At 37.2% G+C, this 18,829-nt stretch overlaps 1 protein-coding gene across 8 annotated transcripts in view; it reads right to left on the reverse strand.

Annotated features, from left to right (window-relative positions):
* Positions 1 to 219: 219 nt before the first annotated feature.
* PHLDB2 (pleckstrin homology like domain family B member 2) overlaps positions 220 to 18,829 on the reverse strand; it is a 63,833-nt gene continuing 45,223 nt past the window's right edge. For all 8 annotated transcript variants that reach the window (XM_071433448.1, XM_071433450.1, XM_071433449.1 and 5 more), the window contains 8 exons: positions 18,600 to 18,740; positions 17,926 to 18,025; positions 10,541 to 10,748; positions 8,660 to 8,750; positions 8,100 to 8,246; positions 5,489 to 5,708; positions 2,859 to 2,944; positions 220 to 2,165 (listed from right to left, as the gene is read on the reverse strand). In XM_071433448.1, coding sequence (XP_071289549.1) covers positions 2,025 to 2,165; positions 2,859 to 2,944; positions 5,489 to 5,708; positions 8,100 to 8,246; positions 8,660 to 8,750; positions 10,541 to 10,748; positions 17,926 to 18,025; positions 18,600 to 18,740 — 1,134 coding nt within the window. In that variant the 3' untranslated portion in view covers positions 220 to 2,024. The remainder of the gene's footprint in view (positions 2,166 to 2,858; positions 2,945 to 5,488; positions 5,709 to 8,099; positions 8,247 to 8,659; positions 8,751 to 10,540; positions 10,749 to 17,925; positions 18,026 to 18,599; positions 18,741 to 18,829) is intronic.

Below are 18,829 nucleotides of genomic sequence, written 5' to 3' on the forward strand. Positions count from 1 at the left end.
AAAAGGTATTATATTATGTACATGCAGAAAACAGACTACACTCCTAATTTCACTGACCTCCGAAAGATTATTTTCCATAGCTCTTTTATGGAAAATACATGGAATAGTCCAATTAAGTGTTACTGAGAAATACAGTGTTTGCATGACTGTATACAACTATTTAAAAGACAAGCATAAATGTCTCAGGATAATGCAGCAAGAAAATATTTGAAACAAGTATATTTTTAAAAATGTTTATTGAAATGCCTTCATTGCATCATGCAGGATACAAAAATCAGTATTAGAAAACCTTTATAACTATACTTGGGAATAAAATCAAAAAAAACGAGGAAAAAATTACTGTATAAACAAAAGCAATTTATTTGATAGTGTTTTAAATTATAGCTTACAAGCTGTGATCTGCACAGATGATAACAATTATCTTGCAACAACAGTCTCTTCTATGATTCAAGTAGAAACTGATGTTTGTCATGCTAGAACAACCACATCACCTGTACATACCACAAACCTGTTCATTACAGCTACAGGGTTTAAAAAGTATAACAAAAATATTCTGCCAGCATATTTCTATTGTGGTTTCAGTTTATTTATTCAATTAAAAGCCATTAACTTTTTCATCAAAGAAAAAAAAGGTGAATGTGCTTTCTTCTAGTACACAAACCACAGAGTGTGTAAGTTTCAATTATAATCAAAGAGAACCTCTTTAAAGTCATAATATGACACTTTCTTGAAGTTAATTTCAATTAAATACTTTATCTTTTTGCAATATTACTCAAGGACTTAGAGGTGACTTTAAAATGGGAGACTGCTGCCCCCTCAGTATTTTTGCTGTTTTAGGAATCTCAATCCCTACTACTTCAAACTTTCAGAGTTTTTTATTCATACACTGCTTAGTGTAAACTCTTGGAACTCACCTCTCCCCTTTTATTCTATTTGACAGCATTATTCTGTGCAGATGTACATTAAACAACAAAACAATTCTCTGGGACTGAAAGCTTGGCTCCAAAGAATTCAGACAGGTAGAGATTTTGGTGCTGGCTTCAAGGCAGGCAATATTTGAGAGATTTCAATAGAGCATTCACTTGGCACAGAGTAACATTAGAACGATACTGGAACCTTATATATAAAAGAAAAGTGCTGTAGAGTCCAGAATCAGCTTATTCTGTTCAACAGGGAGGATTTAAAAAATCCTTCTTTATGAGGAAGTTAATACATGTGTTTCCATTTCTCATCCTTGTGGAAAAAAATGCATCTTTATAAAGCTATCCCTCTCGGAGTTTTTTGTTTTTCTCTTGTTGAGCTCCATAGATGCGAACTTTAAACATAGAATTGTTGCCACAAAGTGTTTGAACACAAAGAATATAATAATTTAATTACATTAAAAGTTATTAAGAGTTTTAGCACTATCCCTTCACAGAAAGTTAGGTACAAGTAACAATATGAAAATGTAAGGGAATCATGTAACTCTTTGGCTCTGTTGTAACATTTAACTACTAAGGCAAGAACTGTGTGTACCTTAGGGCTTCTTTTTTGTTTGTATTTCTATAAAATACTTGACTAAAGGTTTTAAAAAGTCACCTAATCATCTATAAATGTCAAATGTTGCATATTAAAATATATGCTTATTACACCTTTTTGTTTCACTACTAGAATTTTTGCATACCAGTGAGAACACACACACTTGTAAACTGTTCCGTATAAATTTATGAAGACATTCTCTGTATAAGAGAGTTTGTAGAAACTTATCATTCAACTAAGATGCTGTAATTAAAATTGCCTGATTATCCATTTTGGAGCACTATGATTCTCTCAACAGCTTTAGTTTGTTCATTCCTATAAAGATCAACTACAACAGGTCACAACCCCCCCTTTTCCATGCATTTGTAACCCCCTCTCAATCTGAGGTTTTTGGGTGCACATCATAAGGAGGACATTTCAGGGTATTCACTGGCTTTTCAGCTGTCACTTGCTATGGCTAACTTCATTAGTTATGTTATTGCAGAATGCCCTATTGCTCTCTTTTATTATAACATGAAGTGGGTGTAGCCTTCTGCGCCTGTAACAATGACATCCATCCATATCCTCATGGCTTCTGGAGAAGGAGCAACCATGTAGTAGATGCGGTCGTGGGTCTTAACACTGAAGGTCAGCAGCGGGTTGGGACTCTCGAATAAAATGCAAAGAAGATATCAGAAGAGTGAAATCAAAGCCATTTATTGGTATCAGAAGTGGATTTGCTTACAGGGATATTTATGAATAGGGTTAAGAAGAAAGATAAAGTGCTGTACCACTGCATCCTATATTGCAGCAGAGATGCATTTAAAGTGTTTGTAGCCATCATAAACACCTTTTACAGCATTTTTCCAGTAGACTATTACACAGTACTACAGGGCTTCAAGCTGTTGTTTCATGCCCAAATTAGTAACTCCCCCACTCTGTCCAGTGGCTTCCACAAATTGTTCACAGCTCATTTAAATTACAAATGAGAGGCAGGGTGTGCCATGAACTGCTGGCACAGTTAACTCCCTCCCTGGGATTGAGGCATGCAGCCAGCCCTTGACTTGTCCAAGCCACTGATTTTGGTGGTCTTGCCACTGGACTAAGGAACTCCTTGCAGCAAAACTACTTTGCAGGTAGACACTTATCTCTGCTTCCATCAGTATAAAAAAGCCACCAAAACAGTGCTAATCACTGATTAGCTTCCTCTTCCTTTTCCTCCACTCCAGGGTTTCTTTTTAAATATTTGTTCGGGTTTTTTCCCCCTCCAATATTGTTAGTTCTCCCTTTAATTTTACAGCTGCTACATACTTTGGGTACTCTGTGTGATACATGGTTAAAACAGCAATAACAAAGTTTACCTTATATGCATTCTTTAGATGATCATAATAGACTTCTTCAATAGCTTGAAAATATATTACACCTTTTAATTTAGTTTCGTGTTTGTCTAAAACAGAAAAGAGAGAAATTACTTCAGAACTGAAATGACCACTAAGAAGCAAAAGCTTAATTTGCATTTCCATATATATTCAGCTGATAAGTAACTGACTTAACAGTTCTACTTCTGAAATCCCATAGATACCTTCAAGTTTTCTTACTGGTTTGTTGGTTTTATTGAGAGATGCATTTTTGACTTTAATATGTCTTCTTCTTCACCTAGTTTCCAAGGATAAAAGCTTTTGTAATTTCCTCATCTATTTGCAAGTCACTCCCTTCACTGAGCTGGCTAAATGTTATGGAGGGTATTAGCCCACAGAAGGACAGATATCTCTCAGATATATCCACTCTTCCAATTCCATGAAAACCAGCCAGAGTTCACACAGTTCACAGGCTACGACCTCCAGTTTGCCTTGAAGAGAAAACTGCAACGATAACCGAATTTTCAATACAATCTGACAGCAAAATCTTTATATTAGAACATAGTTTGTGCATGTACTTTAAAAAAAATGCTTCTTCACATGTGAACTTAAGAGTCACCACTAAAATTTTTCACAAGGAAAAGGAGCAGGGCAGGGCAGCATCTTCCTGCCATTTTCACTCCATCTTCCTGCAGTGGAGAGAGAAATAGGTAAGAAGCATCCCAATTGCATGTGGACACTGAAAGGCAAACTTCCTTTCACTCCCAGCACTTTTGTATTAGGGGAATAGAATGTTTTCTGCCCCCAAGTCATAGTATCATCTCAACACTGAACAGTCATGCAGAACATCTTTATCAGTCCCATGAGGGATTCCGCTGTCATTCAAACACTTGGGGAACTCAGCTAACATCCTATGTGTAGCAATTCTTAAAGTTTCATAGGATGGCAAAATAAAATCCCAGAGAGCAAATGATGCAGCTTTGGGAATCTTCCTGCCAGCCCACAGAGAAGCAGTGCTGAAGCATTGAGATACAGGATTATGAGATCACAGCACACATTATACTGAGATAAACACAGCACTATACAAAGTTTGCTGTCTGTGCACTACTAGTAAGCAGGGGATCCACTCTCTTTTCAAGCCCCACCTGGGGCCTTGGTTACCAGACTATTTCAGGTACCCACAAGCTCCTATTGAAAGTGTCTTGGTAGAGTTCCCTGAATGCTTCAGTTCAGAAAGTGCAGATGCTTCAGTCACCACACTAAGCTGTCAGACTTCAGGCTAAGTTCTTGGTTCAGTGCATTGGCAGAACTAAAGCATTATCTCAGGACATTCACTCAGAGTTCAATTACTCTGAATTTGCAGCACCAATATTTATTTTGGAAATCTACTATGTATTTAAAGATCTAAAGATTTAACGATCCTCACTCATACAAGCAGCAGCATTTTAGTGCAGCTGAGACTCCTCATAAAACTATGCTTGTTGGCTGGAGTCCTTGAGACATTAGCAAAAGTTTTCTTTGGTAATTGAGATTACATTATGGCAACTATAATGAACTCAAAAGTGAAACCATTAAATGTTAACATAACTACTAAAAAAAGACAAAAAATGATCAGTACCAAATGGGAACACTACTGTGTGTTACAAGCCTTCCTAACCAATAAACCAGATGTTTAGAACAAAATAAAGAATGTTTGTCACATTCCTCACTGTATTACTGCAAACTAGTAAGAAATATTCAGTGGGTATGTAATGAATGAATGTAATGAATTCAATTTTATGTTCCTTAGAAGTTGCTGGAAAGGAGTTATGTCAATAAAGTAAATGAAATTGTTTGGGTGGTTTTTGTACTCGATGTTTTCTTCTGCATCTTAGCAACAGCCGTCCTGCATATGCCTATTTCTGGCCTCTCTGAACAATAAATATTCAGAGCACAATGTTATTTTTGTGTCTTCCTCAGAGCTGAAACTTCAAAGTCAAACCACTGTGTATATTTGCACAGCATTTGGAGAAATAAGTATGTTCTTAAATTCCCCATTTCTGGGTTTACCGTAAGATAACAAAGTAATGTAATGCTTATAATGGCTTGAGATATTGTGTTACACAACTTCATGAACAGAAACACTTTTGGACTATTGCGCATTCTTAATCTGAAATTCCTTACACTTTCAAAATAAGGCAAACTCAAAAAGTCTATCTTGTATGTTTAATTTCCTGAAAAACTTTTCTTCACATTAAGCACAGGCCTGTGGAAACATTCACTTCAATTTTCACACTAAGTATAAATTATATTCTTGTATGAAGGGTACAAGAAATCATTCAGTCATTGAGGGAAGTATATAATATTTAAAAATAAAATATGTGGAACCATTATTCTGTGTACTTGTAACCTGACCATCTTCCATTTTTTCTCTTGCCCATCTGCATCTCCTCCTTTACTTTGTTTTCTATGCTCAATTCTGCCTTACCTGGCATGAGGATTGAATGCTATAGGGAAGGGTTCACATGACCTCTAAGGAATGGATGAAATGGAAATCTAAGTTGTATCTGGATTCACTATGTGTTCATAACTCAGCTGAGTTTGATAAAAAAATAGAAGAACAGATGTACCTGAGTAGCAATCCTGCAACTTACCTGCATAATAAGTAAAAGTTCTCTTGTTTCTGTCAAAAACAAACCACCGTTTTTTCCATGTTTTAATTTTCCCTCCCATTTTAATCAGAAAGCCTCGGCAGGTTTTCTCAGTGAGAGAAATGTGGTAACAGGTCTCTATGTTGTGCCCAGCTGTTTCAATGTGACTTCGTAGGTCGAAGTCTTCCTTTCTAATGGGCAAATAGCGAGTCAAGGGACGGGCCTATAGGAAAGAAAAGAAAATCATATTATTTTTAAGAGAAGCCTTATCATCTCCTACTCTTTCTGCTGGGAAGACATAACTGAAAACTGCTTATTAAAGTTTAAGAATAATGTAAGAAAAATAAAGAGCTTTTACTGCAGCTCTAATTTTCTTGAAAAGAAAAATCCTTTAAACTTCTAACTTTACAGTGTTGGACAACTTTGTAAAAGCCAGATATAGTATAGAAGTTTCTTGAAATCAACAGCTGATAAGCCAGTAAAACAGAGGCCAAAGCACAGAAAAACTGTCATAGAATTAAGACATTAATTAAATGTAAGGGTGTGTTGCTGCCTTAGATGAAGTCCAAGAACTTCATATGTAGGATGTTAAGCAAACTCTTTATTTCTCTAAGTACTCACTGCACAGATGTCACTCTTTAATTTTAAGTTACTGCTACAGGCATTTTTATGCAGCGTATAATATATAAATAATAAGAACATGCTATTGCAAGAAACATTAATAATAGGAATGAACTGTAATTGCCAGTTAGTTTCACAGAGATTGCGATGAACAAAACAGAATTATTTTCTGCTGAACAAATTAACTGTGATAACTAGTTCACATCCCTCTGCAAAAGACAGCAAAGCAGTGCAGAAGACAGTGCCTCCTTCTTGATTGCAGTTCAAGACCCTGCACCAAGCCTGGATAGTGTCAGTTGGGAGAACAAGCAGGAGGAGATAATGATCTAGAACCTCTGCCAACTGAAGGAAGATTCCTGTTTTCTGTGCCTGGAGGGTCTATGCATAATCACCACCCTGTCATTTTAAACACAGAAGACAGGTCTCCCAGAGGAGCCTCCTACTGCAGCTGAGGCAGAGGCTACTTTGGAACAGAAGCTAATTTTAGATGCTTTCAAGGATCTGTGAAAGGACCATCTCCCTCTCTCTCTCCCCCTGGACTCCAGAGAAATCAGTGACCTGAAGAAACTAATCTGCCCCTGCTCCATTCCTCAAGTTAGCCTGTTAAATCCCACTATGAGTCTCAAATCAAAGGGACTTTCCCTCATTGCATTCTTAAGAGCCTCTTGGTGCAATAGGAGCTGTGTTCCTCACAAGAACTCTTAGCACCCTTCTAAAATTATGCAGTTCTGTATGATATGAGCTGGCACCGGCTCTGGCAAGTGCAAAGATAGAGTTCCTTCCTTTCGTTTACATTTCTAAGTGCCAGAAGGTGCTGGGGAAAAAATTGGTCTCACTGTACAAAAGAAAGAAAAAAAGTCCATCATTTTTGACAGATAAGGTTTTGCCTTCCTGCCAATTCAGTCTTCTTCTGTCTGCCAATTAGCAGTAACTGACGGGACATTCTATTACAACACATGCATGCTCTAGTTTGGGATAAAGATATCAGCATTGCATTGTTGTTTATGCCATACGTGAGTTGTCAACAAATTTCTTAGAAAAAAAGGACGGAAGCAAGTAAAATTTAGCATTCCTGATTACATTTTATATGAAAATAAATGAATGAATATATTTAACTAGAAACAGCTGGTGAAACATCAGCAAAGGCAGCACAGATAAAACCAGAAAGATATTCCAATATGATATGGAATCTTCTGCACTCAAATATCTATTAAGATGGAGACATCTATTAAGATGGAGACATCTATTAGACATCTATTAAGGTGGAGACATTGTCTTGCTCTGGTATACAAGCAATGACTGCCTAGTCATTTGCTGTACCTCATAGATATTATTGGTTTTGGAGGAATAAACAAATAGGTAAGACACTAAGCCTAAAGAAAACTCAAGGTACCTCTAAGCACAAAGAAGAAGCAAAAATATGTCGGAGGTAACAATTTTTAAATTAAGCAATGTTTCTCATGTTGTACAGTGCCATTAACTTCAGAAAAAATATTTACTCTGTACTGTAGATGTGGAGCTGAAAAAAACTTCCTTATTTGTCTTTTCTGTCAAATGTTTGGAAGTAATAATTCACATTTCAAGGCATTTTATGTATTAAAAGAAAAAGCAGAGCAAAACAAACCCCCCCCCCCCCCCCCCCCCAACTCCATACCAATGGTTTATAAAATTAACACATTCACAAATTTCTGTTGTTCTGGCCAAAAAATTCTGCTCTGCCTATACTCAGTAACAAACTTTATAGGATTAATATTCATACTTTTTATATAAAATGCTAAATAGATGCCTATGCTGTTATCTAACTTTAAATGAATACTTGGCTCCAAGAGCCCAAACATACTTTTAGCAAAACAATTGCACCTCAGAAATACTAAATCTATCTGTTCAGCTGAAAGCAGTTCTGTTTACCATTGGCAGAAATACACTACGTCCTTTTCTGTGTATGAAGGGGAAGTCTTGCACTTCAAAACCATTTCACATCCCCATATCTGACCTGTGCTCTTTGTTTCTCACGTATTTTGACTTCTTTTTCAATTAATTTTTGCCTCTGGCTCGTTTCTTCCTCCAATCTTTTCTCCAGTTGCTCCCTGCGGCGTTTTTCTTCTTCCAGAGCTCGTTTCTTAGCTTCCATCTCCCGTTCCTAAATACCACAGCACACAGAGAACTTCAATTATATGCAAAACTATAGTGGGCAATGTCATTTCTAAGCTAGGGCTAAATACCTTTTTGTCCCTTAACTAGGCAGAAATATATATCCAGCACACTGGAATGAAATTTGGAGTAAGAATTGCAAATAGAAATGAAGGTTCTTCTTAAGTAAGTCCCCCAGCAGGTGTCAAATCAATGCTGAACAAGTTTCTGGGGATTTTGCCATCAGCTTGCCCTTTGAGATATTGTATATGGGCTCAAGGCTGTAGTGTGAGGTGAAGCCATGGAGGAAGAGGTGTTTTTTAAGTTTTTATTAGGTATAAGCTGGGTGGGTTTCTATGTTGCATTAGGAGAATATTATCCAAACTTACATGCCTCCTCTTAGTCACTCAAAATTACACTTACCCTGGTCTCAAGCAGCCGAGTCTTTTCAGCATGTGCTTGTTTGAGAAGTCTCTCCATCTCCTCTATTCTTGCAACATTTGAAGTGCTAGCACTGCAAAAGACCCCATTATTTCTTATTTAAAATAATAGGTGGTATTTAAAGAAATATTTTGCAGTCCACCATAATTTAAGAATGGAGTTGACAGTGTTCAGATCCAATTCAGTGCAGTAGCCACTAACAAAAAAAGAGGTATCTTTGGTGAGTTGATAAGTGACTACAGCAGTTCTGTTTCTTCTGTACTTTGAGCACCCACAAATTTTATGCATTTCTACAAAAAAGCTTCTCCTGCCTTAAACATGGTAAAATATCTTATACATTTTAAATTGATCAGAACAAAGCATCATAAATTGTTTTCCTTTAAAGTCTGATAAGGCTTGAAAAGATGCTCAAACACCATCTAAAATGGTATGAATTAATTTTACTTAAGGGAAATTTTGTCAAGGAAAGTTAACTAACTGGCTATCTTCCAGAATTTATCAACAAAATCAGCTCACACTCTTTTCTTCTTTCAACAAAGTTTGCCTTGTGAGAAACAGAAAGATCAGTTGTAAAGGAACCTTTTATGGTTTTTGTATTGATTTGGGCTAGTTTTTTCTTTGTGTTGCTTTCTTTTGTTTTCCTTCTGGCATTGCCTGCAAGAGTCAGAGGGAAGCAGAAGAGCAAGCAGTACCAGTGAAATTCAACAGCTGTTGGGGGTTTCCCAGTCCTGGGCTGGAGACTGGACTTACAGGATAGTAAGATCAGACACACACCATCCTCCTTCCAAATGGTCAGAGCAGGAAGTCAGAGAGAAAGGTTTCATATCACTGGCACATTAGCTCAATGCACAGATTTAGTTCCCAGCCTGTCTCCAGGTATCAGAGACTTGTTGATTATCCATTTAAAACAGAAATCCTCAAAACCCAAGTCCTAATGTTTTTACTTTAAGAAAACAAAAACCAACGTCAACCAATGCAAAAAAGCCCAAGCAAACCAGCCAGCAGAATGACTGCCAGTGGTATTTTCTAAAACTCTTAACACTGCAGTGATAATGACATTAAAGGGGAAATCAGGGGCTTCCCTGACACAGCAAACAGATGCTAAGTAAAACACTACATGCTAGCCAAAAAAGCCATCCTTGTGTTCACAAGGTATTCATAGTGCTGTGACAAAGCTGTACTTGATCATCAGCCTCTAGTTATGCTTATGAAACTGCTGGGGCTGGACTGCGAGCAGGAATGAAAGCACTACCAATGTCAGATATAAAAATGGACTGTCAGGAGAGAATGTTTGCACACAATTTTGAGACTCATCTGGATTTTTAACACAGATCATGGAAATGCCTTTAATCTGAGAAATGGTGTCTGAGCTGACAGCCTCTGAAGATGAGTAAAGCAAGCCTTTCAGTGTCATCTCTTCATTTTTACTGACCCAGAAAATAGAGAGGAAAGGGCAATCAGACTTTTGGAGGAAGCCTGAGTGTTTCAGCTTAAGCACCTAGTTGGTTAACATGCTAGACTTGTGGAACAGTGTATGTCATCAATGGAACATGTCCCTGAAGAGTTTCCTATCAGAGGAAATTCCTTCCCTGCAGTGATCAGGTGAGGAAGCACTGATTGCTCTTCAGTAAACTTCAGCATTATCACTAAAATTTTGCATAGTTTTATTTTCATCTTTCAATAAACAGGTGAGATGTAGTTAAACCCGATTATGAGGAGCTAGACAAATATGATGCCTGTCTAAAGATCTTACATTTTCTCAACCAATCAGCAGCATTCACACTATCACAGTGTACATGTACAAACTCTCTTTTTTCATATGACCCTATGACAATTGCAGGATCAGGAGGAAAGAAGATTTACCTGGAAATGTTATCTGGTGAGCATGCTGATATGCTTGTCTCCATACTGTCAGAGCTGTCTAAACTTAACGTGTCAAAGGTGTGGTCCTTGTAACTACGATCTGGGTAATGGAAACTGTTTAAATACACATTGGATTCTGATGCTGTTCTGCTGTAAAATTCCGGAGACTTCTGCCTTTGGTTTTCACAGATGCGCTGATGGTTATACCCTATAAAGTACAGAGGAAACACTGATTTCACACAAAAATTATGTCACAGAAGCATAACTTGTTAGCAGCACAAGCATTTTTAACATCACCTCAGAATTAACCGCACTGTGACTAAGGTACTACAAGATTACAGTTAATTTTACAAGTTAATCACACTGAAGTAAAAGCTTTAAATACCTGTTTTATCTATGATGGATTCAAATATATGCACATTAGTACAAGTGACTTTTCAATATATGTTCTTCTATAGGTATTATGAAACTCTAATTTGAAAAAATGATATTTACATTTTAAAATAACAATTAGGCCTAATCTGGAAAGTAATGTAGTTAAATCCAGGAATTTAGAAGAAATTACACTGACTAAATTAGAAAAAAAAGAAAAAAGTCCTGATATTCAATATTCTTAAGTACTTGTCTGGTTGACTTTATTAATATTAATTTTTTTTTTTTGGGAAACTTTGCTTTCTGGTAACTGCAATTGGACTTTTAGTTCAGCTGAAATAATACAGGCTGCTTCTTATAGAATCATAGTTACTAGTATAGAGGTACTTTACTGGAGTTTTGAAATTGCAGTTCATCCTATGGAATTGAAGCAGATCCTTATAGCTCAATGATTCTGAAGAAAAATAAGGTTCATGCAAAGGTTCTTTTGTTATTTTTCCACAAAAACATTTTTTTCTGAAAAGTCATCCTCCTTGAACACAGGGAACTCTGTTTGGCAATGTGTCCTTTAAAAATGTCTCTTCACAATTATTTTTATCTCATGTCTCCGTTGCTCTTTAAAGTAATGCAGACTTTGAGAGAGGTTGTTCAGCTTGCCTGATGAGGAAGAGTTGTCATTTTAACTGCTGGAGTATTTTACAGTGCCCTTTAAGGTTGTTTCATCTATTGATTACAAATGCAATTGCACTGCTCATCTTTTCCTTCAATGAATGCAAGAAGTGAGACTTTCTAATAGTTCTGATTGTTAGGTTTGTAATATTCTCTGCACATTTCTGACCCAAATTCTGAGCTGCTGGCAGAGCTGGAGATTAGGAAGGATTGACAGGCTACACAAAAACCTCACATTCTTACAGGAAGGCAGCCACTGACATTCCACATATTTAAGATAAACAGACATGGGAAAAATGCAGACAAATGTACAAATACAGCAAGGTCCAGATACAAATTTTTACTAGACACCATTAAGACACTGATGCATGAAATCATGAAAGCATGCTCAAAGTGCAGTGTTCTTCTGCCTCATTCTCATTCTCATTCCCTATCTCTGCATACCAAGTTACTCTCTGGTATTTTTTGCTAAGCCAGAGCTGGGAGAGTCCCAGTTCAGAGAGCCAACAACTGCAGTTATCTGAAAAGTGTGTCTTCAGCTGAATAATTAAAGCATTTCATTGAAGAAACTGTGCCCTACAAGCATTTCCAAGGTAGTTTTCTCCTCACTTCCCTCTGTATCATACAAAGCTTTCTTGGAGATAGTTAAAGCTGGTTTCTAAGGAACTAATAAGACTCACTTGCCATTTAAATGAATGCTGAATTTCAATCAAAAATTCAATTGCATTGATTAGTAAAAGAGACAAAAGGGACACAAATACACCTCAGCAGTCATAAATAATAACATCACACAACACAGGTGTTCCTGATTCACACGTGTGGTTTGCTTTTTCCCCCTTATTTTGACAAATGCTTCCGTTATTGCAGATAAGCAATTACCTTTCATACATGAACCTTTGGAATGACTAATTGCTCCTGTGAAATGGTTATCAATGATTCATTAGTGAAAGAGAGAAAAAAATATATTACTGAAAAAACTTAATTCACATGCGTGTTTTTCTGTTGAGCCCTCTACAAATCCTTGCCTACTCAGAAATTTTAATTCCATATTTTATATTCCACTGCAAAATAAACCCATCTAAAAGACATAGAGCAGCATAGCAGAGCTACAAACACTCTACTTCTTAAGATAAAGAACCCATTTTTGAAGAAAACATTTATTAGTCAAATTTATGCAATCATGCAAATATAACTAAACAGTGGAAGAAATCAACATTTCTTAGGTTGCAAAATGAGATGCATTCACAGAAACAAAGCATAATTCAGTGTTTGCCTTTTATCTTTATGCTGTAAGCAGCATGAAGCTCAAAGCTGAGGATCAACTGTGTACCAACACAGCTTCACAACTGACCTACCTCCATTACAGCCACATGCACATACTAGGCAGGTAGAATCTGTTGTTAAAGGAATTTTTAGCTGCTCAGGTGCCTATTCACACAACATGCACTTAAAAATATTAGACTCCTTGTAAGATCCAGTACTTAACTAAAATTTCCCACAAGCCAAGATTTTATCAGTAAAGTCTAACCTGATACAAGAGCTAAAATATTTGTTGTTGCATTGGTTTTACTACAGAGTTCCACTGCTCTGCAGCAAACCTGTAAACAGTATTAACCTTAACAATGTTAACAGCCATACCATTGAGAAAAATATTGCAAAAACCCATAAAGCCATGTCATCAAAGAAAAATACTCCACAGGAGTTACTGCAGAATCACAAAATCCAGGTATACCACCACAAAATTATAGTGAGGGTAGAACTAAAGGTGAAAGCTGTTATTAAAAGTTGCACTGTCAAGTATGTAAAAAACCCACTAGTATTTTATGAAAATGATCCCATTACATTTTTCTTTTATTTTTCTTTTATTCATATTCTTTCTTCTTTCTCTTTTTTTTCCTCCCGATTTGTAAAGACTGACATTAACATGTCAAGATACATTTGTTGTGTGGAAACATGCCAAAGTAGGAAGCCCAAGTCTGTCTACATTGTCATTGTCACTCACAGAGCTGCAAAGATTTTTGAATTTTCTGCTCCACTTGTGTGGCTATGAGCAAAGAAGCAAAAAATCAGGCCTGTGCAAAGCCATAGCTCTGCAGATATTAGCCTGAGTCAGAAGTTTTGTTGTGACAGGTTATTTGACAGCAGGAAAAAAGAATTTTTGAAGTGCTGTCATTATTTAACAATTATTTAAAAGTTTTTCAAGAGTCTAGGAACTGCTTGACAGTGCTGATGCAACTGGTACTTTTGCAAAAATATCACATGAGGAATACAGCCAGGGAAGGGGATATTTTCATACCTTTTCTGTTTTTTCCTGAGTTTGACAAGAAAAAGACTGAAAAACAAACAAAAAAGGCTGACTCCTTTGAAAAGTTTCTAGATTGTTTGTACAAATATCCCTTGCTTGCAGTATATTGTTTTTTTAATACAGAGCTTAGAAAGGACACAAATAATCATCTTATTGGTACATAAGTTGTCTGTCCCAACAGCTTTGTTTCCAGCACTGTGTCTGGTCTTACACTTTAACTCCCAGCTAACCATTCCTTCTTTCCTTCTGGAGTCCATCCTACAGTCAGGGGGACTGCATTGGCTAACCCTCCCTCCTTGTGCAAGCTTCTGGCACTCAGCACTCCCTGGGAGCTCCAGGCATCCACCTGTTCAGGGTCAGGTCTCGAGATTGTACCAAACAGCAGCTTCTTCACTCTGTTTTTGCATATGGTTTGGTTACAAAGACATGTCCACAGGAGGTCAGTTTATAAATACAGTCTGTCAAAAATACCTCATGAATGACTGCTAAGAAATACCTTTTCCACTAATAATTTACAACAAATATGTATCCTCTAAAACATTTAAGTTGCCCTTAACTCAGGCTATGATTACTGACTGTGACTGTTTCTTTCAGTAACAATTCTTGAATTCCTATGACTGAACATGGTTTGAAAATCCTAGAATAAGGACTGTTTATTACTTTAAAATCCATGAAAATATTTATTACTGCATCCAGCCTAAAATTTATTCATAGATATTGCTTGTTCCTGCATAAAGAAAATGAGAATGAACTCCATGTTAAAACCCAAAAGGCTGTTCTTAATTTCCTGATTTCACTTTTAACTTTCCTTTTTTTTCAGCTCAGACTTTTACAGTTATCTTCTTGGACTGAAATAAGAAAAAACAGAGAAAGCATATTGGAGAAAACTCACTTTGGACCATGACTAGTTAGTGATAACACTCAGATAATATCTTTAAACCAGCTGAGCTGCTACTGCCTCCAGCCAGCCTTGAATATACTTGTTTTCAGATCTACATGCACACACCAGAACATCTGGTCTAGAAATTTGCTCAATGCTGTCGAGCTCTAAGGAGCACAGGAAGGTACTAACACCACATCTGGAGCACATCATCCTCTTTGGATAGCAGTGTGTGGGTCACTGCTTGATAGCCAGGGCTCCAGACTGAGTGGATAAAGTGGCATTTATCATGTGAGACCCTGTCTCCCCACTGAACCCAGTTCCAGTGCACTGGGTGCAGCTCTATGCCCAAGGTATCAGGAAGCCAAGACACATGTCATTTGCAATAGATCACTTTGGAAAACTGACAGAGTGAAAACTGACGGAGTGAAAAACCTGTCAAGTGGGGAAAGAAATGCAAGGAAAGCAAGTGCTGACACACTACACATGACAGGTAGAGAACACTTTTTATCTATTCATCACCTTTTTTAGGTGACCAACTAACTTTTGGAGCAGGAAGATTAAAGAGCTCATATTTATCACTATAATCAGTCTCTATACATTTACAAAGTCCCACTGATTTGTCAGTAAATCTTCTGAAAAGTATTCCCTTATCCTGAAAAGGCAAACCTGATCTACTTGATCTACAGGACCACTGACATAGCATCTGACTTGGTTTTTAAAGATGTATTTAAAGATGCCCGATGAAGTTAATTGTAGTTACTCAGACTCTAGTCCTGTTGACTTTAGTGGAAGACAAGTAAGATTTCATAGTTTTAATGGATAATGATATTCCATTTCAGTAGTCCTGTGTGGTGTGTTGAAGCAGTATACAACATGTTCAGAACATTACCCAAATCTCATTGTTCCACAGAAATGGACTTTCTTTACCTTTGACTTTGAAGAAAGTTTGTTTTCCTTCCATGTGCTAAGTATGGGTGTGAAGTGTGAGGGGAAACCAGAAATCCCACCAAGACAAACCCAGTCCCTTCCCTGCTCAAACAACAAAGAAACTTCTATTAAGGACCTGTAAGGCTGAATGAAAGGTGCTTAAAGATTGTTTCTCTAGCCCTTCTGTATAGCTGGATTGAAATACTCTGGGATCTTACCCCATCCACCTGACTTGGATATTCCTGTCCTTGCTGAGTTCTGCACTGCAGTGTGGAAAGAGCCCTGCAAACGCTTTTGTGGTGTGTTAACTAGACAAAGGAGCTTTCCCCAACCTAGAAATGTGGAACTGCAATGCAAAAGCAGCTACACTCTTCAAGTTCCTCCAATAGCAATAAATTCAAGGAGCTTGAGGTTGAACAAAAAGGGAATGAACACTTTAGTAACTACTAAGAGATGCCACAAATGATCCTTGTGTTCCTATATCCTTCCTCTTAACAATGCTTTGAAAATCCTGTGACAGTTCAAATAAAGCACCTGTCAGCAGCACTGTTCCCCTTTGGCAAAGCTGATGTTTCAGAAAACGACATCTAGAATTGTTCTCTTTCCCAGTACAAATTAATCCCTTAAGCCTCTCTTCATAATTTTCTATTTCCATTCAAACTGCTGGATCTTTCAAAAAATAACAGCCAACTTGTATGACAAGCAGTATAGCACCTGATTCCTCAACAGCATATGAAAAGTGCTATGCCACCTGCCCCAATGAATACATCTCTCTCCTTCTCCCCTGCTTCTTTTTTTTTCTCAGGCCATAATTTCATTTTGATTTGTGAGGTGTCTCTCTTTCCCACTCTTAAAACAAGAAATCTGACCCTCCTCTTAGGTTGTCTTAATTGCACAGTGACAAAAAAATTAAACATTAGAAGTGATTTATTTTTAAAACCCTTGCCTGTGTTAGGTTTGATAACACTTTAAAATTGTGCTTCAGGGCACACACTAACACTCTTTGCAACAATTTTACAGAAGTATTTCCAATTTTAAATACTCGATCTCTTGTTAGAGTTTAGACAAAACATCCCTCTTGATTTTCAGACTGAAATAACATCACAATGATGACTTTGAACATAATTGCCAGCTATTCCATCTTTGCACACACATTACATCGAAGACACTTTCCAAGATGAGCATGAAGCTCCTTTTTTACTGCACCTGAAATATGTAAAGATAAGTTAGCCCCAACCTGTAAGGCCTGCCGCATAGCTAAAGCTCAATACCAACAAATCACAACAGGATCAGCTCTGGAAAGGAGCACGTCATGATCCTTTTCCAGCTTGCTTGTTCCATCCCTGTGTTGAGTCATCTTCGTGCATATGACTGACCTCAGTCACTGCAACCTTTAACAGCTGCAAGCTCTGACAAGTCCTGTAACAATGAGATGGATCTAGCTCAGCTCAGGCTCAATTAGTGCAGTTCTACACAAGGACCTCTTGCACTGGTATTGATAATGGTGATGCAGATGCTGGAAAGAAAATAAACTGACAGATGGCACTGAGGAGTCCCTCTTTTTGAAGATGGGATACTTATGAATGATATATCTCACTAAAGCCAAAAAATATATGTATCAACTCAAGTCAACACACAGCAGACACAGAATCCCATAGCCTACAAGATCACGTTTCAGAGCTGTAGTTTTTTTTGGATCCAGAATTGCTGTGTCCCTATTAACAAACCCAGCCATCTAACAACAACAGAACAGCTCTCTCCCTTTCTGTTTTGTAGCCCAAATATTCAAGATTACTTATAATATCACAGTCACAGCTCCTCAAAGTTATCTCTCTCTGGGGAATTTATCCAGACAAAAACATGTGCCTGTGAAAAACAATTTTTAAGATCCCAACATTAAAAAAAGGGAAGAAAGAACATGTAATATAGTGCTTCAAAATCACTTGCAGAAATTACCTAGTTAACATAATGTGTATTTTCAATATAGTTTTCTTGTTTATGGGATTATATTTGGTGACCATGTAGTTAAAAACTACACATGTACCTACATAATAATATTAACTTCTTATTATGCCAATATAAAAAAAATGAGTTACATTTAGAGCTTGTTTTTGTCACCAAGAAGTAAACTTTTATTTTGCAGGCCTGTTGATCATAGCAACACTAGTTTCAGGCTTATTTTTGAAAAACAGAACACTAATTTTAAATGCAACAATTAAAAGGTCTTACCTTTATGCATCCTTCTTGACTCCGACTCTTTGGTCATGGTTGCCAGGCAGTGAGGAAGTACGCTGCCACAGCTGTTGCTCTGTACTAATGGTAAATGTCCCTGCAGGAAATTTTGTAAATATGTGCTTAAAATTGTATTTCAAGATTTTTTTTTATCAGCAATGGTAAAATAATGTGCTTTTTCATGGATATTAGTGTGATGTCATATCAATCAGCCAGCTGTGTACAGTGTCTATTAGGCCAAAACATTTTCAAAGCAGTACCTCCACCCTCCTGCTGTTTGCTGGTTGACCATCAAAAATAAAGAGTATTTCCCCTTTATATATAACTTTATCTTTACCATTTAGAGGCTTTCAGTAGGAAAGAAAACAACAAGTTGTGTCTCTAGAATCAATTTAAACCAGTCGATAATTATAATCCTTGATACAGAAATTGTGTATTTATGATTAATGTTCTACAGCACAGTATTTCCAGAGGTCAGAAGAATGGCTGAAAGTACAGATGGTTTCACATACATTCCCATTTGCTAATAACCCTCAAGTCATTTCATAGTCAGCTTCATGTGTGAATTTGGGGGGTTACATAATGCTTAGGGTGCTACCCAGCCTTCCCTGTAACCCAATGCAGGATTTCCTGCAGAGGCTGGAAGGCTGTAAATAGCAGCAGGCACGTACTTTGTTTGCAATGTTGCGTCCCAGCGTGGCACTGTTGAAGTGGGGAGACATGGATGGGGTTGTTTTCTTGCGGGGCAGAGTATCGCTCAGGTACGTGCCCTCCCTGTGCTGCTTCTTGCGCTCCTCCAGGCTTCTGAAATGCTTCATGGGGAATTTGTTACAGTTTTGATAAAATGAATTGATGCACTTGCTCAGTTATACTCTATATGGAAAATTCTGATAGTCTGGAA

The sequence above is a fragment of the Agelaius tricolor genome, unplaced genomic scaffold (assembly GCF_023055355.1).
Source record: "Agelaius tricolor isolate 1412-34295 unplaced genomic scaffold, bAgeTri1.0.p SCAF_9, whole genome shotgun sequence".
NCBI lineage: Eukaryota > Metazoa > Chordata > Aves > Passeriformes > Icteridae > Agelaius > Agelaius tricolor.